A 22390-nucleotide genomic window follows, 5' to 3' on the forward strand; every position below is an offset into this window, starting at 1 on the left:
TGACTCAAAAAAAATACAATTTATTTTTAGTTTTTTTTTAATATTACAGAAAGCAAGGTCCCACGTCCTTGAATACCAGCAAGCACAAAATGTAAAACACTTAAACAGCAAACAAACAATTAATAAAAGCTTGTTCCATCAGTGGAGATACTAAGCATGAAAGAAGGCAGACAGTGTTTCATTCCACTGCATCTCTTACAGTATTCTAATATGAGTGTGATACTATGTGAAACACTGAACGCCGACTATTTCTTGCTTAAAAAGAATCCAGCAACATTACAAAATGTGTTTGTTTGAGGTCTGACTACACAGTAGTAGCGTGTTCTTCTGACTGCGCTCATTCCTGAGAAATTCAAAATTTGCTTTGCCAATAACACAATCATTTATTACCTGCATGACTTCATCAGAACTATTGGAACAGAAGACTCAACTACAACTCAGAATAATGTAGATTTAGGTCAGATGTGTAAATATATCATTCTTAGCATCAAACCATGTTTAATTCCTTTGTACTAATAGATTCATCCGAATCTCTCTATACAGTGTGTGTCTCACTCAGCTACGTGCACAACCAGCAGAGGGTGACATCCTAGCTTGAAACAATTCAGAAATCAGCCCTGAGTTTGGAGAGTGTTGGAATCCAGAGTTACTGCTCTTTGTAGGCCAAAGCTGTCCTTTTTAACAGTATTAATTAAAGGTACATCCATGTGTATTTGGGGCATTTGACATACCAAATCTTGAAACATTAACAACTTGTATTGTTGTACCCATGTACCCTTCCTAGGCCTTTCGGCCTTGGCGGAGGTAATGAAGCTAGGAATAAATAACAATTCCGCATTCTCTTAGCTGTCTCCTCAGTGGACAGCCTGTTTGCTCATTTGTCCTGTATTAGGGTGTGACATTCATGCAACCTACTAGGGTACTGCCAGCCCTCCAAACGGACGCCTCACATACTGAACATATCGCCGTTTTACTTGTTGGATTTTTCCCTATGAAATATTTCCAAATGGCTGACATTTTCCTCGACACCAAATTTTGGGCAGTATCGGACACATTTCGGATGCTGATATCGGTATCGGAACAACTCTACTCTACATACACAGGTTTGATCCCCATGACCCCCCGTGTCTTGAGCCTACTGATTGTCTTTGAGTGAGATGCACCCCGACCAGCTCAAAGGGGGGTACGATCACGACTTCCCTTCCTGCCTTCTGGCAACCCTTCCTCAGAGGCCCACAGGCATCGTGGTGTCTGCGATTGTTCGGCTGTATCAGCTGACGGCCAGGATCCGGCGTGCTATTAGTCTGTTGTATCGTTCGACTCAGCATTTTCAAGCAGGGTTGTGCATAGGCATTGAACTAGCATTTTAAAGTGCTGGTCCCAGGTCATCTGTCGGTAGCCTAGATGTACCTCAGAGTTACTTGTGCTCAACAATAGTTGAACTTGAGTCCTTTCCCAGTGTAGAAATGTCTTTAAACAAAAACATGACTGTCAGGGATATTTCCTGGTACCTTTCAGCACCTTCCACTGACCCCAGATAAAGTTTCTTCATTCACCACTGCATCAGGATTCCCTGTTTGTATTTGTGGTCAGATCATACTCCCTCCTGAAGCCAGAATATGGCTTTGCTTGTCCACCTTTTCACTTCTTCTTGTCCCTCTGTTTCTTGCTGGGTTTTGTCGGTGGCAGCAGCGCCGCCTCTTGTTGGCGCGAAGCTACCGTGACGCTACCATTGGACTCGAAATGAAGCAGGTACTCAGCGGCGTCCAACGGCATCCCCTCCTCGTCCCTCAGCGTGGAAAAGACATCCTGGTACAGCGTGTCCAGTCGGCGCTTCATTTCCTGCAGGTTCCTCAGGGCTTCCTGTTTCTCTCGGAGCAGCCGCGAACGGTACCGTCTCAAACCTGACACGCTGTCTCCCAGTTCCACCAACACGTCCAGCTTCCTCTTCCGGCAGTTCTGGGCGGCTATTTTGTTCTTACCGCGGCGTCGTATGTCCCTGACGAGCGCGAGCTGCTCGCTGCTGAGTTTGTAATTGTCCAGGAGGTCGTTAAACTCCTCCACCGGCAGATTAACGATCAGCTCGTTGGAGAAAGGGATCTTCCGGGTTCGCGCTCGCCGCTCATCCCGGCCCCACATTTTGGTCTCGGAGATGTGTCTGGAAGAGGAACGGTGGTAAGGTTTGGCGTTGTCATGTCGCACGGAGGATTTGGGGTGTTTGGCGGGCATCTTGCCCTGGGATGGAGAGGAGGCAGATGACCGGGGTTGGTTGTACGTGTGGTCGTGGCCGATATTCTCCAGCCAAGGAAAGCCGTTATACAGCTTGTGATCGCCATAGTTGGGAGGGAAGGGTTTCTTCACATCTTCCGGGTACCCTCCTCCTACTGCACCCATCTCCTCCTCTTCCAGCTCCTCCTGCTTTATGGTCAGCTCCACGTCCATATCCAAACAAACTAACCCTTCCTCAGCCTCTTCGTCCTCGTCCTCATCCTCATCCTCATCCTCGTCCTCACAGAAGGGACTACCCACAGCCGACACACAAGATGAAGAGGAAGTTGAGGAAGAGGAATAAGAGGAGGCCTCAGAAGCACATGGGGAAGCAGGGCTGTGGCTGAAGTCCAGAGAAAGACCAGAGTCTGAGTCTGCCTCGTGCTGGCCGTCTAGGAGGAGGAAACAAGGAAAGGTCAAGGTAAGTTCTACAGTTTTATAGTAAAAAAAAAACTGTTTTGACCGCAGGAAGTAGCCACTTCATTTCCTCTAGGATAATCACAGCCTCATGAAACTTTACAGCCACAAACTACAGACCTAGAGCATTCAGAGGATGGATGGCTTTCCTAGCTAGATTGACAATAAGGGGGTTTCTGAGCAGTTTACAGATCAGAAGTGCTCGCCATCCAATCGATGAAAAATTAAATTCTTGTAGAAATCTCCAAATGTCAAAAGTTTTTGATACCAAATCACAGCATGGCTTTTTCTATGGTGTTCCTCAAGGTCTTGGTGTCTTAATGTGGTATTTTGGAGGGATTCTTGATCATTTTGATCAATTCTTGAGTGGTAACATTTTTTTTTAAATTTAGCACCAAATCTGTAACAATTGGTATCAAACCAAAAATTGCTACAACTTATGAGACATAATAGTTCATGGGAATGGTCATCATATACTTCTATCATAATGTCATACGCTCTTATACAGTTTCACAATTTACTTTAATTAATTAATTCAGTTCAAATGAATGTTTATTTCTGATTAATGACCAGAACACAGTGCTGAGCTGCATCTCAAATTCATCGTCAGGTTCCCAGCTTTCAGATGATGTACACAACTTCAATGTGACGTCTACTGTTGACCTTCTATCTCCACCTTAACATCCCCTGTCCCCCATTCCTACCCCTCTAAAAAAAAGAGGAAGGAATGGTAAGGCGGTTAATTACCTTGCTGATTCTCTGTGACCGCCATGCCGGAGCCTGAGTGGTCATCATCTCTGTCCGTGTCCTGTCGGGCTGTTCCACTATCTAGGAAACCCTCCTCTTCCAGCTTGGCTGCCATCTCGGGACTGAACCCTTCCTCCAGAGCCAGGTCCAACAGTCTCATCTCATCCAAGATGACAGCATCCTCTAAGAGGTCACTGAGTGGGCTAGGGAGGCCATCTTCATCATCTACATCCTCCTCTTCTTCGTCGACCAGAAAGACACTGGAGGGAGATGTCAGAAGGTCTCGGGTCATACCATTCCCCTCTGGAGATGGGGTGAAACTGTAAGGTGTCAAGTCCCGCGAATGAAAGCTAACGTCGAAGGTAGGGGGGGTTTCAGGGGGGTGAGCATACTGTGAACTGGGACTGCCCTCCATGGTGTCCACAAGACTTTGCGTTAGCAGATTTAAGTTAAAGGTGCTTGAGTTATCTTCCGCATTTAGTCCAATGCAGAAATCTTCTGACGGGTCTTTTGCGAGCAGATGTGTGTTGTCAGGAAGATTCACACTAGTGTCCCTTGTGTTGAAGGCTGAACTGTGGTCATCCAACTGTGCACTGGGGGTGAGGGGAAGCAGGGCCGGCTCTAGCTCCGACTGCCTTGGAGGCTCCAACAAACCTAGAGACAAAATATTAAGAATTATAGGATAGGCAACAGCTTTTAGCGCAGTCATTCACAGAACAAGATTTTTATGGTTTTATGATTATTTCAGAACCTTATTTAACGGTTTTAAGTTTGTCATAAGCAGGGCTGTCAATCGATTGAAATATTAAATCACAATTAATCGCACGATGTGTGCTGACTTGACTATGACTTGCCCCAAACTGCATGTGATTATCATAAAGTGGGCATGTCTGTAAAGGGAAAACTTGTGGGTACCCATATAACCCATTTTCATTCACATATCTGGAGGTCAGAGGTCAAGGGACCCCTTTGAAAATGGCCATGCCAGTTTTTCCTCGCCAAAATTTAGCGTAGGTTTGTAGCGTTATTTAACCTCCTTCACAAATGGATTCATTAGGTTTTTGTAGTTTCACATGATGCCAGTATCTACACTCTAGCTCTAAAACTGAGCCGCTACAACCTAAAAATCGCAAGTTGCATTAATGCGTTAAAGAAAATTAGTGGCGTTAAAACACATTTGCGTTAATGCGTTATTATGGCGTTAATTTTGACAGCCCTAAAAACAATAAATCCCATGTAGTTCAACATCCACTCCTTTATTACTGTTTGCATACTGGTTTTTGTTTGGAAGTTAAACAGGTCATAATTCCCTCTCTAATATCTATTTTATATTGCTGCTGCTCAAGTTTCTTGCCAAAAAACTACATTTTCAACAGACGTCGACTTCTGAAAAGAATTACCGTGCTGCGGGGGAGTCTCCATTAAAAAGACCTCCTGATCAGCCTCCGTTACGCTGTTGTCATGGTTGTTACAGTTTTGGCGTAGATCTTCAGACCCGACACCCTGAAGGGCCCCGGTAGCTCTTGAATTCTGGGTGTGGTCAAATGAAGTCATCATGTCAACATCTGTGTTCTGGAGAAGGAGTAAAAAAAAAAAAAAAAGATTTAGATTTATTTTATCTTTGCATACTCATCGTCGTCATTTCATCTTATTCTATTTTGCTAAATGTAAATTCATCTACTTTCATCCTCCCACCCCACTCACCTCAGGCTCCATGATGGCCAACAGGTCCTGCCAGTGGAGCTCCAGGTCCGAGGAAGGGTTACCGGTGGGGATGATAGGGGACAGCAGGGGTTCCCTGTTTGATGGCTGACGCTCCAGATCTTCCCTTCTACCGGCAACATCACACAACTGAGGGACAAGAAAGAACTGTTCTAGGATCAAGAAGGAAGGACACAACAGAACGGACAGAGAAGAGAAGAGAAGAGTAAAGGTGGTACCTGTTGTTCTTCTGAGAGGGGAAAGGTTTCCTCCAACAGCCTCAAACACTCCTGGAGGGACAAAGAAGTCTGAAAATAGAGAGAAAAGAGGAAGATGGGTTTAGAGGGAAAAGAAGACATTAAAGTTAAGTTGCGTTTCACTTAAAGCTTTCAGGCTTTAGAAAATCTAGCCCCGTGACGGGATACTTTGACCAATCACTTCACAGGTCATTTCAGAGAGAGAGAGAGCGTTCCTATTGGCTGTTCACTCGCCAACTACGATCAAACTGTCAAACTAGGCAGTGCTGATCAAATATGAATCAATATTCTGTTACTGTAATGCCTATTTCTCTCCTTAGATGTTTTCAGAAACATCTTGTAGGCTTCTCTGAAGATCGGTCCTGAAAACCAACAACAGCACTACAACATACACAACCCCATATTTGATCTTTTTAAATGCCACTATGAAAGACAGTATGTCAAATAAGCAAATTGTCCTAACTTTCAGTTTCATTTCATCTTTCATTTGTCACACACACACACACACACACACACACACACACACACACACAGCTGTGCATGTTACGTGTCAGAAAGCACACCTGGGGTGTAACAGGCACCCTGGGGTGCAGCTGCTAAAGTGTGTCTCCCATGCTTTCCTTTCTTATACTGCACTATATATTTTACTATTGTTTGTTATACTCTATTCTAGCTTTTTATTTTTTATCTTGTTTTTATTTTCTAATCTTTAACGTTTTTATGACTGTTTTAATTATTTTTTTGGCACATGTTCGTGAATGTTTGTGTAAAGCACTTTGAATTGCTGAAATGTGCTACACAAATAAAGCTGCCTTGCCTTGCCTTGCCTATTCTGCTGAGCTGAGCAGCAAGCCAGCGTTTAAAGATGAAGCGTTCAGCTCAGATTCCAAGCATGACAGGCGCTCTGGTCACCTTACCCGACACTCACATCGGTTTACAGAATATACAGTATGTCAGGCACGTTCTACTGATACAGGACTCTTTAAATCATTCACTATTTACTGCTTAGCTGAAATCTAATATACACACTTCCTGTTGCAATTTTCATTGGAGGGTGACGGCCAATCCCATCGTTATCCTCACATCCTCTTAACCGAGCCATAAAGGGGCAGTGTGTAGGATTTGGCGTCATCTAGCGGTGAGGTTTCAGATTGCAACAAACTAAAAGTACTTATATGTGGATAGAAACGGCTCATTCTAAGGTAACGAAAACACGACAATTCTTTATTTTCAGGTGATTATGCACTAATGAAAACATAGCTATCAATATTATATTTCATTTCTACCGGTAGATCCCCCTAAATGCTCCATCCAGTAGTTTTGTAATATTTTAAACTGGACCAAAGCGTTAGCCCAACAGGCCAACATCATGCTGTTCGGGGTGACTCAGATTTCAAGTATCTTCCTGAATATTAAAATCTTCAAAGGAGGAAACATGAAATATGGTAGCATTTTATTATCATGATGAAATGATAATGAATCAGATTCTTTCTATGTCTTACCTGGTCTACTTCATTCTGAGTTAGCTCCCTGTTGTCAGTACGGCGTTGGGAACCTCCTAGTCTTCCTCTTCCATCTGTGCTCCTGCCCAGGTCTTCCTCCTCTTCCTCCTCCTCTTCCTCTCTTCTCTCCTCCAGAGCACCGCTGTGATGAAGTACATGATGCGTTCCTTCCTGGTTGCAGAGAGGAAAAGGAAGAACAATGTAGTGAGAGCAGCCATTACACCACAGGGTCTCTGAAAACTCTCCAAAGTGCTTGAACACCTCATGGTGAGTACTGTACTGTCTCTATAGACAGTAACACACTGGTTACACTGGGTTTCCATCTCAGAACCCTCTGCATGTAAAGCACATGTGATAACCACAACATGGTTCAGTTTCATGATATATGACTTTAAAGCAGCATTCATTGATTTTAACTTTGGGACAACAGAACAAGATGTTAACACAAAATTAACATATTACCACCAGTAACTTGCACCGGTACCTGCTGGTTGCCTGGCAAGTAGTCTTGGCCAAGAAATAGTCCGGTACATAATCCAACCGTAAAATGTTTTTACAGATATGAGCGTGGCGTCAATCTTCCCATGAAAAGCCTCAGCTACACTATCAAACGAACACGTGCACAGACTGCTGTGAACACCACGGACGCGTAGTAGTTCTGTTTGTACCACAGACTGTATATAACTGTAAGTTGACGTAGTCACATTGACATCACCCAGTGGTTTGTGGACTACGGTTTTGAAGCTTCAAGTTTGGCATTTTGGCCGTTGCCATATTGTTTTGTTTGCAACCAAAAGTGACACGAGAGGGAGGAGCTAAGTACAACCGAACGCTGAATAGGACATTTTCACGTGACCAAAATGTTATAATTATTAACAGTGATGAACACGGACAACTCCCAGACCGGACAATGCTGTGGTAGCGACCTGTCAATCCCAAGGTAGCCCCACCCTAAAGCATTCCCTGCTTTATGGTCTATTTGACTCTAAATGGGACCATAATTTACTAAATGAACATCATGCTGTATTGAAGAAGACTTGGAACTAGCGATTGAGACCATAAACTCATGTTTACAATGTTTACTGAGGTAATAAATCAAGTGAGGAGTAGGCTCATTTTCTCAATGACTTCTATACAACCAGAGGAGTCGCCCCCTGCTGGCTGGTAGAGAGAATGCAGGTTTTCATACGCTGATACGCTTTTCATATAGAGCAGGTCGAGACCGTACTCTATACTTCTTACATGTGGACCCTCGCCGACATGGAAAGTATAACTTTGGTTTAACTCTCATCAAGAAAGCGAATAAGCATACTTCCAAAAATGTTTAGCGATTAATTGCTGTAACAAGCTCTGCACCCAGCAAATATAAAGTACTGGTTCTACTGGGTTTTGAACCCAGGACCTTGCTATACCTTGCGCTACTCTTGTCACAACAGTTATTTTATTAGTATTCAACTACAGATCCCATAATGCTTCAACAACACGCCAGCGGGTAGGCCTCATGGGACATGTTGAGACTTGATTAAGACTAGGTAGACTTGGTCAAGCCAAAATATATGATCACATTTTAGTGGGTGGTATTTAAGTTATAGTATAGTGTATATATATGTATATATATATATATATATATATATATTTAAGTTGTAAGGAGAACGTGTTGGATCTGTTGGAAAAATATGTTTTACCAAGTATTTGATGTAAAGATACACCCGGGCACATACGGTTACAGCACAGAAAAAGCATTCTTGGTTTGACTCTATTTTACCTTTATGTCACAGAGATTTAACAGAAACAAATGGTGTAGCGATAAAGGCATCGCCACGTGAACCACTGGAGTTAGTGTACTGTCTTCTTCCATACTACCAGACTAACAGAACGTAAAGGCTCCTGTTTACCCAGAGACAGACAGCCAGGCTCAGAATAGCTTTAACATTCTGCTGACCTGGCTGGGGGCTTACAGACAAACCCAGAGACCCTCAACAGCTGGCCAGCAAGGACACGTATGTAGCTATGAACATAAATGGGTCAGGCCTGGGCACATATCCCTTACTTTACTACACGAGTGAAATTGAGAGCCCCAGGAACTAAGGAGTCACATGAAAAATGTACAGCAGTAACCTCAGGCAGGTCAAGTGCATTTTAATAGTGACATCTCAAAAGATGTCACAGATTCTGGGAGGAAAACAAACCTGTTCTCCCAACTCGTCAAATACCAACGCTTGGTCAGTGCCCCTTGCTGTCTGATACTGATGCACCCTTTGGCGTCTGTATGAGCGAGAAAGTCCACTCAGGGCGGGTGGCTGGGGAGGTTGGACGAGTCAAGAAAACACAGGACTTTCACCCAGGAGACAGCTGTTCATGTTTCGTGTGAAACCAAGTCAACGTATTTTAACCCTTACTTTAACTAAACCTAACCAAGTAGTTTTTTTGCGTAAGTAAAACTAAAAAATAAGTAAACCTACATTGGAAGTTTATTTTGAAAAGAAACCATGTAATGTCACGAGCGGAAACTGTTATGGTACGTGTCCACAGGCTCCGTGCTTTCCACGCCCCCCATTCATTGTCTGTGTAAGCAGCCGCGCAATGCATTCTGGTAGCGTGGCGTCGCGATTCCAGAGACTAGGCGTCACAACGCCCGCTCCTCATTTGCATAAAGTTGAGGGCTCGTCTACTTTTATTATCTCTTGCCTCAAATGTTTTCAGAAACACATTTCAGTGAACTATTTACGTGAAATAAGAGAAGAAAGTTTCCAAACGAGCCTCCATACTGGTTCCGGTTTGAAAGCTGGGAGCAGCAGCCAACGGCGGGAGAGCGTTCGTCCAATCAGGAGCCGAGTGCCTTGTTTCTAGGGACAGCATACCAAGCGTCCAATGTTGGGAAACATCGCGTCCCCTCGCGATAAAAAACGCCCCTGTGGACACGTACCATTACTGTGAACATGTAAGTTTATTTTGAAAAGACACGATGTACGTAATGAGCGGAGCTGACCCGCCGACCGTGACACGTCCTAAATTGATGCTAGAGGAAACCGAGAGCGTCATAGTTTGAAGCGTAGGGCCACTGACCAAGTTTCGGATAATCTAGATACCATATACCATACTACTACTACTACTACTACTACTACTACTACTACATGGTCAGTGTATGTGTATATTAAATGGATTTAATGCGCATCCTGTGGCCTATCAGATAAGAGTATTCAAGCAGTGACCGACTGTCTACATTGCTGTGATTAAAGTTTTGCTACAGAGTAACAATGTATGTTAGGTACAGATATTTTTATGGTACAGTCCTGCTACAGAGCAGCATGGATGCAAGCTACATGCTTTTATAGTCAAACCAGAACACTGTGAAATGACTTAAGCTCGTAATAAAATCTTTTTCAACTAATATTAGTATATATGTTATGTAGCTAATAGGGAGGAACCCGTTTGTCTAGGATTATTTTTCCATTGACATACTACTAGACATAGCTTTTACATAACAACACAACTTTTAATATGTACAGGTCCATCATTACAGACTGTGCATTTACACTCTCCTGCAGTAGAGGGAAGCACAAGTTAGCACCTCATGCATTCGTGTACATTTGTTTTCATGCATGCCTCTGGCTCTTTGCGTGTGTGTGTGTGTGTGTGTGTGTGTGTGTGTGTGTGTGTGTGTGTGTGTGTGTGTGTGTGTTGATGCAGTAAACAGGAGGGATTGCAAAACTGGGGGATGTGTGTCAGGACGCAATAGTCCAGCGATCAGGTTTCAAAACAAGCCAGTCGGTCACAAGCTAATAAAGTGCTGTGTGAGTCTGTGTGTGTACGTGTGTGTGTGTGTGTGTGTGTGTGTGTGTGTTTGTGCGTTCGCGTGCCATTTGATACACGAGGAGCATTCATAAACAATGTTATATTCACTTCCAGTTTGAAGAAGAGAAAGAGGCAGTCCGGCATGTAATTAGATCTCTATGTGTTATATCAAGTTTGTAATGTAAATGTGTGTGTGTGTGTGTGTGTGTGTGTGTGTGTGTGTGTGTGTCCAGATTGGTCAATCTGTGGGCTATTTATATATTGTCCACTTTGTTAGCACTGGCGTCTGTGGTGTGTCTGAGTGTGTGTTATGGAGGCTTTGAGAGTTTTGTTTTGTCACAGTGTTGTTTGTGTGATTCCACATAAAGTGATGGAACTTGAAACAAACACAGGACTTTCACCCAGGAGACTGTTCGTGTCCTGTTTGAAACCAAAACTAAACGTTGACTTTACACTTGTTACGTTGTGCTAGTTGCGTAATGTTACTTGAGAAAGTCCGCTAAGGGCGGTTGTTGTTTATTTATGGTGGTTAGGCTGTTACAGTTGTTACGTTATGCTAGTTACGTAAGAAAGTCTGCTAAGGGCGGTTGTTGTTTATTTATAGTAGTTAGGCTGTTACGGTTGTTACACAATGCTAGTTACGTAATGTTGCGTAAGAAAGTCCGCTAAGGGCGGTTGTTGTTTATTTATGGTAGTAAGCCTGTTACAATTGTTACACAATGCTAGTTACGTAATGTTGCGTAAGAAAGTCTGCTAAGGGCGGTTGTTGTTTATTTATGGTAGTTAGGCTGTTACAATTGTTACACTATGCCAGTTACGTAATGTTACGTAAGAAAGTCCGCTAAAGGCGGCTGTTGTTTATTTATGGTAGTAAGCCTGTTAAGGTTGTTACACTATGCTAGTTATGCAATGTTACGTAAGAAAGTCCGCTAAGGGCGGCTGTTGTTTATTTATGGTAGTTAGGCTGTTACGATTGTTACACTATGCTATTTACATAATGTTATGTAAGAAAGTCCGCTAAGGGCGTTAATGTTTATTTATGGTAGTTAGGCTGTTACGGTTGTTAAGTTATGCTAGTTACGTAATGTTACGTTAGAAAGTCCGCTAAAAGCGGTTGTTGTTTATTTATGGTGGTTAGGCTTTTACGGTTGTTACACTATGCTAGTTACGTAATGTTACGTAAGAAAGTCCGCTAAGGGCGTTAATGTTTATTTATGGTAGTTAGGCTGTTACGGTTGTTAAGTTATGCTAGTTACGTAATGTTACGTTAGAAAGTCCGCTAAAAGCAGTTGTTGTTTATTTATGGTGGTTAGGCTGTTACGGTTGTTACACTATGCTAGTTACGTAATGTTACGTAAGAAAGTCCACAAAGGGCAGTTGTTGTTCATTTATGGTTGTTACGGTTCTTACATTACGCTTGTTACGTAACGTTATGTAAGAAAGTCCGCTAAGGGCGGCTGTTGTTTATTTACGGTAATTACGTTACATGGTTACGTTATTTGACCATAAACAAATTATGTTTTTTCTGACCTTAACCAAGTAGTTTTGTTGTCCAAACCCAACCAATCGTTTCACAACGTTAACCAAGTGGCATTGTGCGTTTCTGCAAGCGTGATACAAGACTACTATGAAATATATTCATGAAATGTTTTTTTGGTTCAGAAATGTCAACATTCAACATATCCCATGGTTTATAGAAACATACGGTACAATGCCAAAAAAAAAATTCTTTCCGACTGGGTTGCATAATTCCTGCCCAGCCCCCTAACGGTGAAGTATAAATCCTGTTTCAGTCATTAGAAAAGATTTCTGCTCAACTCTGTGAACTGTAAGCCTCAGGGGCCAGAGTGGCCCCTTCAACTAGTGCATGATGTGCTCTACAAATTATTTTCAGTTTCAACATGTCTGTGTCTGAGGTGAAGGATCTGACAGCCAGGTATTGTATGTGCTTCAGTCTGTCTTATGGGCCAGAGCTTGACCAAGCACGCCTGGGTGTTGCCATTAATAGATGAAGCCCACAGCATAAGTTCATGCAGGCCAGAACATGAAGCCAGTGCTGCCACCCAGATCAGTTGATGATTCTCCTTACCGATCTTATCTGACTTAAAGAAATAGTTAACATTTTAGAAAATACCCATATTCACTTTCTTTAGATGAGATTTAGCATAAAAACTAGAAGCTGATGGAAAACAACCACCTTGCTCCCTACCAGCACCTCTAAAGCACACTGATTAAGATAATGTATCTTGTTTAAAACACGGACACACCTTTGCACTTTACACTGGACATGAACAGATACTTTAGGTGCCTTTTAAAGCGGTATAAATTATTTATTTTTGGCCTCTTCAGGGCAGCAGAAAAAGCTCTAAGAACAACACTGACATGTTATCCTTATAAAGTCGTTCATGCCTTGATATACACTGGGCAGACATGTAGCAACATTAGCATTAATGTAGAGTTGTGCTTCTGGTCACTTGACAAATAACAGTCCAGTATTCACTCTCTTTTAGCTCTGTTTTGTTCTCCACCAACAAGTTTTTTTTTGCTGAACAAAACGTGTCAGTATCATAAACATTTGTTTACAACAGAGCTTATTTTCTGCAATAATCCAAAACCCAATGGAACAATCCCATTGGCTGCTAGCGGAGGGAACCAGGTAGATGATCACTTCCTGTTAGTGGAGGGAACCATGGAGATGATCACTTCCTGGTTGGACTACAAAAATAACGTCATCCCTGGAGCACTCTATGACCCGCTTGCTGTACATTGTCCTGCTTATTACACGGCTACTTTACTGAAGAAATCAATAATTTGACACAAAAATTGTTTCCGCCACAGTACGATATCAGAACTGCGCCCATAGCAACGGTTTGTTATACATAGCAACGGTCTGTTATACATAGCAACGGTCTGCTATAAAGAAATAACAGACCATAGAACACTGTGATTGACCAATCATAATTGAGTATTCAACAACGCCGTGTAATAATGGTCAACAATGGTCTAATTAAGCAGTAAGAGAGCATGTTTTTTTAACACTGTATGAATGTGCTTACATTTTAGAATTAGTTTACTGTTCAGCTGTGGAACACTTATTGCAATCTGTTCTTATTCTGTTAATGTTTGCATACAGTTTTGAAGGAACAAGGTTACTGCATACACCCAGCAGTTACCAGGTTACTGAGGTGTGGGAAAGGTCTGTGACTCTCAGGCTACTGTTCCTGTTTATGTGTGTTTATTTAAAAGCTGTATTCTCTCCAGCAGGGTGTTCCTACTGTATTTCAACTGCACTGACTGCATTGCTTCATTTTCCTGGTGAGGTCATCTGTGGTTCGTTGAGGTTTCATGCTGACTCATCTAGCTCTGACTCATCATATCACATGACAGGACGCTCAGTTTTGGTGACAGCCAAAACAAAAACAGCACTGTTGTCCACATAATGTAATTTGATTTATATAATTTATAACTCTATTTATACTGCTACTTCTGTGGCTTCTCTTGGGTAGGGCAGTAGTCTTCTAACAGACTTCTTGAGTGTTTGAATTCCGGCTGTGGAAACTAAATGACTTCCTGGAGCAGCTGTATCACATTTTAGAATCAGATCCAGTTGTAATCGGGCCGCATGTGAGCTCTAGTAAAAACGTAGAAATGCCGTTACAACACGTTAGTACAAACTAGTTTGTATCAAGCCTGCCCCAGCCTTTAGACCTACTGGCTGGAAACACTTTCATGAGCTTAAAGGCAACAACTTTTGTCTTTAAGCTCTCGCAGCAGTTGTGTAACCCGTCATACTGTGCATGATCAGGGCTTTTGCTCTCGATCCCACAGGATTATTATGGCATGGACAAAGGTCAACAGAGAGTGCTGATCTGAAATAAACGTCACCATGTCAACCCTTGTACCTGAACTGAACTCTGAAGTCTCCTCTGACATAGTAACATCATAAATAAGGCTGTCTTAGTTAACACGATAATAACGCATTAACGCAACTTGTGATTTTTAGGTTCTAGCGGCTCAGTTTAAAAGCTAGAGTGAAGATACTGGTCTCATATGAAACTAGAAAACCTAATGAAGCCATTGGTACCAACCATGTCATACTAGCTTGTCTCGAAGGAGGCTAAATAACTTACGCTATAATTTAGCGGGGAAAAACTGTCATCCATTTTCAAAGAGGTCCCTTGACCTCTGACCTCCAGATATATGAATGTAAATGGGTTCTATGGGTACCCACAAGTCTCCCCTTTACAGACATGCCCACTTTATGATAATCACATGAAGTTTGGGGCAAGTCATAGTCAAGTCAGCACACTGACACACTGACAGCTGTTGTTGCCTGTTGGGCTGCAGTTTGCCATGTTTTGATTTGAGCATATTTGTTTATGCTAAATGCAGTACCTGAGAGGGTTTCTGGACAATATCTGTCATTGTTTTGTGTCGTTAACTGATTTCCAATAATAAATATATACATACATTTGCATAAAGCAGCATATTTGTCCACTCCCATGTTGATAAGAGTATTAAATACTTGACAAATCTCCCTTTAAGGTACATTTTGAACAAATAAAAATGTGTGATTAATTTGTGATTGATTGCAATTAAATATTTTAATCGATTGACGGCCCTAATTACAACATAACCCTTTCTGCATAAATATATATTTCTTCTTGTGGGAATTAAAACTATACTGCATTAGCAGGCTACAATATGTAAAGGTTCCTATATTGATTAAATATTATTAAATATGGGAGATAGTCGTATCAGTTTCAGTCTTGTCTGAACGGTGAAGATTCTTGACCAAGTGCTCCAATCCTGACGAAAGAACAAGCTAAAACACAAATCCTTAATGTTTTTTAATAGTGTGAATGAAACAGCTGTACCTCTTTCTCCTCCTCTTCTTCCTGCAGGGTACCGAGGCCAGCTCTGGATTCCACAGGCGGGGCGGTTCGGTCTCGTTCTACCCCAGCAGGTGCTCTCTCCAGTGGGGAGGACTGGTCTGGACGTCCCATGGGGAGAGGATCTGGCTCCCGCTGCACCAGCCATGTCTCCAGTTCTGCCTGAGGAACCTGTGGAGAAAGGTATGAAGGGGGGAGATTTGTAAGAGCCTCTGTTAAAGGGGACATATACTACTCATTTCCAGGTTCATACTTGTATTTGGGGTATCTACTAGAGCATGTTTACATACTTTAATGTTCAAAGAACACATTATTTTTCTCATCCTGTCTGTCTGAATATACCTGTATTCACCCTCTGTCTAAAACGCTCCGTTTTAGCGCCTGTCTCTTTAAGAACCCCCTCCTGAAAAAGCCCAGTCTGCTCTGATTGGCTGGAGAGAAAAACATGGTGCACCTTTTCAAAGGTAGTTCTCAGGCTGTGGGCGATATATAGAGAGGTGAAGTCCCTCCCCTTCGACCTTATTTCGGAAAAAAAGACAAATATTTACTTAATCCCGTTTGAATTTCTCCATGAATTACACATATGATGTTTGTACATTTAAAAGATAATTTTGCAAGAGTCGCTGAATAAAACACGTTAAGATAACGTTACATTTGTGTGTGAAACATAGCTTTATAAGTTTGCTAGCGCTAGCTAGTGTTGCTAACATATGCTGTGTGAGACAACAGTTCACTAACTAAACTAAATGATACGAGAACAAACTGAGACTTTCTTCACTTGCAAAATTATCTTTTAAATGAACAAACATCATATGTGTGATTAAAAAAAACACTTGTCTCTCTCTGTTGACTACCAGGGGACTTAGGCTCTCTATTCTAATGAGCCTGCATGTGACATAGGAAGGGGAGCCAGATCTGATTGTCTTGTTGAATCACATGTTTTCTGATCTAGACAGCTCACAAAAAACTGACTGGGTGGTCTTATTTCACAGTTTGTGGGTCTGAGGAACTCCAGAGTTCATCATGATATGTCCCCTTTAAATAAAAACTATATTGTAGCAGCTAAAATGCTATAACCTTTAGTACCATATAGTTCTAATTCCATGTCAGTGAGACCATGTAGATAAAGATGGAAATAGACGTGTTTTCCTACCTGTAGTCTGTCCAGAGAGCGGACAAAGCCCAGCAGCCTTCGTGCCGTGAAGAACCCGTCCAGGTCCACACTCTTGGGGTGCAGGTCTTGGCCGTCCTCCATGCGGTTGCGGAGGTTGTGAAACTGCGTCTGGGTCAGCGCCGAGGTCGGACCCAGGATCATCTCGTGCAAGGAGGGAGGCAGGTAAGGCTCCAGTCCCACGTCGACCCTCACTCCAACCAGGCTGAGCAGGATGGCCATCTGGATGAGGCCCTCCGTGAAGTATTTCTTTAGGTACAGCATTGTCTTTTGGTACGTCCGAGGACGTGCAGAGTGTCCAGAGGTCAGCTCAGTCACCACCACAACAAGTGTCTCCTCTGTCTTAGTGGCAAGTCCCTAGAGGATCTGCTGATCTCCCTGTGGAAGGAGAGGGGCTCGAAAAAACCCTCTGGGTCCAACAACAAAAAAGTCTTAAAAATATCCTCGGTACTCTAAAAATAACCGGGTTTCCCCTTTTAAATTATAATGTAAAACTGCTCTGACAGAGAAGAACAAGACACTACACAGTTTCACACAACTGCTCCATTTGAGTTGCTCAGAGTCCAAGTGTAGAAGAAGGAACTTAAATCCCCAAATCTAAAAACAAAGATTGACGGTGAAACTTCCTCAGGTTCATCTAAAAACCTGTCGCTCTTCACGGAAACTCCAAGAATGTCTCTTCCTGCGAATGTAAGAGAGCAGCTTACTTCAGAGCAGAGGACTGACAACACAGGTCAAATATTTCACAAGTTAGAGCAAATATCATTTGTGATGTTAATATACTTAAAGGGACAGTGTGTAGGGTTTAGTGGCATCTAGAGGTGTGGTTGCAGATTGCAACCAACTTAGTACCCCTAAGTTTTACTGTGTTAATGCATTAAAAAAGTTAAAACTAATTTGCGTTACTATCAGGTTAACTTTTACAGCCCTTATTATATTGCAGTTCTGATAATAGAAATGTTACACACTGTTCCTTTAATGTTTTGAACTATGTATATAGGGCTGCAATTAACTATCATTGTGCTCTTTGTTATAACCACAATAATAGTTAAAAAAAGTAACCCTAACTTCTGCTACGACAGCTGTACTAGAGATAATAATAACGACACTAAAGTTATCAGAACTAATCTTCCATTGTCAGCGCAGCCTGACCTGCAGAGAGGAAGCAGTTAGTCAGGAGGTGTGAGGAGATAAGGCTCACAGACTATGGTATCACCGCTCTCTCTCTCTCTCTCTCTCTCTCTCTCTCTCTCTCTGTCAGAAACTTCTACCTCCTTCTAGAAAGGGTTTGGTAACCACCTGCCTGCTCCACACTGCCTTGCTTACTCACTGCAGCCACATGATGTAATTGCCAGTGTTTGCCTGGAAATCCCTTTCCCTCCCTTCCTCCTCCCTCCCTTCCTCCTCCCTCCCTTCATGCTATGCAAACCTGTTTACAGACGCTGCAGTGGAACAGCTGACGGGAACTTTTCAGCACCACCTTAAAACCGAGGGAAATAAAGACTAACTATATTCTATAGTTCAGTGTTGTGTACTGTTATCCTCTCATACATGATGTAGTCAAGTATAATCTTGTACTGTACGGTCTGGAGGAAATAGAGTCTATTGTAACATTTAGGTGCTACATATAAGCAGTGATTTATCTCCCTGACATGTTCGATTCTTAAAGACTTCACTTTAATCGGTTTCTGTTGTTTTCTTCGGTTGTTGTTTTCATCCGCTTTCCTTTAGTGTATTCTATTCCTGTCAGTGTTGTTGTGTTTTAATGAACTGTCAGATGGACAAAGGCAATCTTTCATCTTGGTTGACAGTAAAGTTTTATTCTATTAGTGTTAAACCTGCAGTAGGCAGAATGTTTTTGGCATCATTGGGCAAGTTAGCATCGCCCTGGTTCCCTCCACTAACAGGAAGTGATCATCTCCATGCTTCCCTCCACTAACAGCCAATTGGATTGTTCCGTTCGGTTTGGGATTATTGCAGAAAATCAGCTCTGTGGCAAATACACGTTTATGATACTGACACATTTTGTTCAGCAAGATAATCTCCACAAATGAACACCACTTTATGATTTATGAAGTGTGAATGCAATCACCAGAAGTAAAAAGCTAACGTTAGGATATAAACGAACTACACCACGGTCGCGTGAGCGCGAGTATACACAACGAGGCTGTAAAGGAGGACGAGTCGGCGTGATGATGTTTAGTAGCCTCATTTAGACACTTGTTAGCAACCGCTTTTTTTAGACACACAAAGAGTTAATAATTCACCAGTGAGGTATTTACTGATGTATTTTGTGTCGTAGAACAAAACGTTAAAATCTCTTCAGCTTGTGTTAACCGCAGACCTTATTTCAGACATCTAACTAAAAACCCATTCCTGTAGCACTCTATTTGGTGTCCCAAAGTGTCCCGACCGACCCCGCTCTCCCCTATTTACAGCTGTCAGATAAGTGTAGTGGAGTAAAAGTACAATGTTTTGTAGTGGAGTAGAAGTAGAATAACATTAGAGTACTCAAGAAAATACAAGTATCACAAAGTAGTACTGTCATACACGCCCCATAGCTCGGATTAACATTAAGCTAATGTAAACATTAATACACTGTGTAGCAGCTGATTGTCCTCTATTTTATTATTATTATTATTATCTTTATATGATCATGTGTCCTGATGTTGTCCTGTATATTATTATTATTATGTGTCCTGATGTTGCCCTGTAGTATTATTATTAGCGTTATATGATCATGTGTCCTGATGTTGTCCTGTAGTATTATTATTATTATGTGTCCTGATGTTGTCCTGTAGTATTATTATTAGCATTATATGATCATGTGTCCTGATGTTGCCCTGTAGTATTATTATTAGCATTATATGATCACGTGTCCTGATGTTGTCCTGTATATTATCATTATTATTATTTTTGTGGTGGTGATCACGTGTCCTGGCTCTCTGCGTGGTGTGAATATGAGCAACAGGTTACACAATGTTTTCATCTCTCGCCCTCTGATAAACTGAACTCATGTAACTCCACATTTATGACCAGGAAGCTTCACAGAAAAATATTTATCACGCGACGTTTTCACTACATATTTCTAAAACGAACGAACTGACAGTAAAAACACAGTCAGACTATTATAATAATATATTATTATAATAATAATAATAGGAGCATTACGGGGATATTGTAGTGATTCCACTAAGATCAGCTGCTACTGAACAAACAGCACCTTGGGGAGCGGATCTGTTGGTTATTAGGTTAATAACAAAGTCATGTTAGTTCATTCAGCTGACTGTACTTCAGAATACTGAGAGAATAATATGAGCGTGTCTTACCGGCAGAGAGAGTCCAGCAGTGTGCTGCTGGTTCACCGTCCCGGCTTCTTTCTGTTCTGCCTCACTGAGAGGAGAGAGGACCTAGTTAAACACACCCAGTGATGACGTAGACAACTCCTCCCTGTGTGTGTGTGTGTGTGTGTGTGTGCAGGAAGTATTTATTAACCACCTAGGCTAGTGAAAGTGCCAATATCACCATGTAAAAATACTCCATTACAAGTAAAATGTTCTCTATGGAGGACAAAACCTGCCAAAAAAACAAAAAAAAAGTAATTAAATGTAGCAAAAATAATATAAAAAATAAATGTAGATAATGTTGATAAAATGTGACATAAATTGATTACATTTTTTATTCATTTATGTTTGTATTAAAGCAGCAGTGGGTAGAATTGGAGTAAATATGATTAAAAAAAAATATTTTTATAAAACGGACACTATATCCTGACAGTCTCTGACTCTCCTCAGATGTTTTCAGAAACATCTTGTTGTGTACTGCTTAGCTGTAAAATGAGAAAGTGTGCTTTGGCTGGTGGGTGGTGCTTGGTATTTCCTCAACTGTTCTCAACATGGCTGCCGGGTCAAACACTTTCTTATTATACAGCTAAACAGTACACTACAAGATGTTTCTGAGAACATCTGAGGAGAGAAATAGGCATTACAGTAACAAAATATTTATTCATATTTGATCAGCGCTGCCTAGTTTGACTGTCTGATCGGAGTTGGCGAGTGATGGACAGCTGCCTCCGTTGAATGGATAGCCAATAGGAACTCACTCTCTCTCTCTGAAATGACCTGTGATTGGCCAAAGTCTTCCTTCACGGGCTAAATTTTCTAAAGCCTGAAAACAGAGACATGAGGAGGTGCAGATCTCTAGTTTTCTCTCAGAACACTTGAATTACAAAATGCTGAAAGGTTATTATGGAATTTTTACCCAATGATGCCAAAAACATTCTGCCTACTGCAGCATTAAATTTGGCAAAAATAATATAGCTATTAATTAATTGATAAAATGTCACATACATTGATATTTCTGTTTTAACTTGCTTATTTTTTATTTATCTTTGTATTAATTCCCTTATTTATTTACTGTTTAATTCCCCCTTTTATTTATTTATGTATTTATTCTTTATTAATTGATATAAATATATTCACATTTATTTTTCATTTTTTTAAATGTGTGTATTTATTTATGTTTTTATGTATTTCTTTCTTTATCTATTTATTTATTTTTGATTTTGGCAGGTTCTGTCTTCTATAGCGAACATGTTACTGCGAAATCACCTTTTACTGTTGACACTTTAACTATATGAAGCTAATAATACCTCTTCCCTGACTGGTATCTGATTTGATGTGACATTCTTGCGATATCAAAATGATTCCAGAAAGCAAAAGACAGAAGGAGAGAAAGAGCAGAAAGATTCTATTGTTACTGTACTAGCTGTTCATGAGATTTGTGTGCATGTCAGAGTTTGTTGCTGTGTGTGTGACTGAGAGAGAGCACCACCTGCTGTTGAGGCAGTAACCCCTCCAATCCTCAATCCTTCAGATATTTTAGTAGTGAAGCAGCAGGTAGCTGCTTTATAAATCTCGTCATTTTCATTCCCAGAATTCGCAGCATGTCAGTCTTCATTCAGCGAAAGGAACTGGCTCTGGTGTCATCATGTGACCTAAGTGACCTCAGTTTTAACTCTAACCACCACATATATTATAAAAGTTCAGTGAATCCTACATAGAGCAGAATGTCTTGCTGCTGAGGAGGAGGATAGAGACCATGTACAGTTCATAGTGTGGACCAAAACAAAATACAGCATTCTTGTTTTATTTAGAAAAAATGTTTTAAATAAATGTAATTACCAGCTTTTGGCAAAACAATCAAAGGTGAGTCAAAAATCAAACATTTTGCTGAATGGAAGGCAACACGGAACATTCAGAATCATCACCTGTTAAATTAGTCATACAGAAATATTCTCCTATACATTCTAGTAATTCAGCGAATCCTTATGAGTTACAAAGTGGACCAAAAAGCATTTATTTATGCTCTGATTTAAGTGTTTTTTCCTGACTTGTGTTTACAGATGCAGGGCCAAACCAAAGCGGCTATAGAGAGCCGTAACAGATAGGTCACATGTTCAAGTCCCATAACAGCCGTGTTCCGTGCTTCGCTCTGGTTAAGTACATCAGCTAAATGTCTAAAACATAATCGTACAAGGCAAATATCAAAACTGCAATGGCACATATACAGTAAGAAAATTGAAACCACTTAACATAATTCGTTTCTGCAGGGCCCTGAAGCTAACAAAGTTTTCAGCTG

The 22390-nt window shown here is 41.4% G+C and overlaps 1 protein-coding gene across 1 annotated transcript; it reads right to left on the reverse strand.

The window, feature by feature from the left end:
• On the reverse strand, positions 1 to 20191 carry nfe2l1a (nfe2 like bZIP transcription factor 1a). The gene is made up of 9 exons (XM_074655122.1): positions 20080 to 20191; positions 16733 to 17432; positions 15565 to 15750; positions 6893 to 7063; positions 5373 to 5441; positions 5137 to 5283; positions 4833 to 5004; positions 3433 to 4086; positions 1 to 2660 (listed from the first exon to the last, which is right to left on the reverse strand). The coding sequence occupies exons 2-9, from the start codon at positions 17012 to 17014 to the stop codon at positions 1642 to 1644; spliced, it is 2700 nt and encodes an 899-aa protein (XP_074511223.1). The 5' UTR covers positions 17015 to 17432; positions 20080 to 20191; the 3' UTR covers positions 1 to 1641.
• Positions 20192 to 22390: the final 2199 nt, after the last annotated feature.

This window comes from Sebastes fasciatus, chromosome 13, assembly GCF_043250625.1.
Source record: "Sebastes fasciatus isolate fSebFas1 chromosome 13, fSebFas1.pri, whole genome shotgun sequence".
Lineage (NCBI taxonomy): Eukaryota > Metazoa > Chordata > Actinopteri > Perciformes > Sebastidae > Sebastes > Sebastes fasciatus.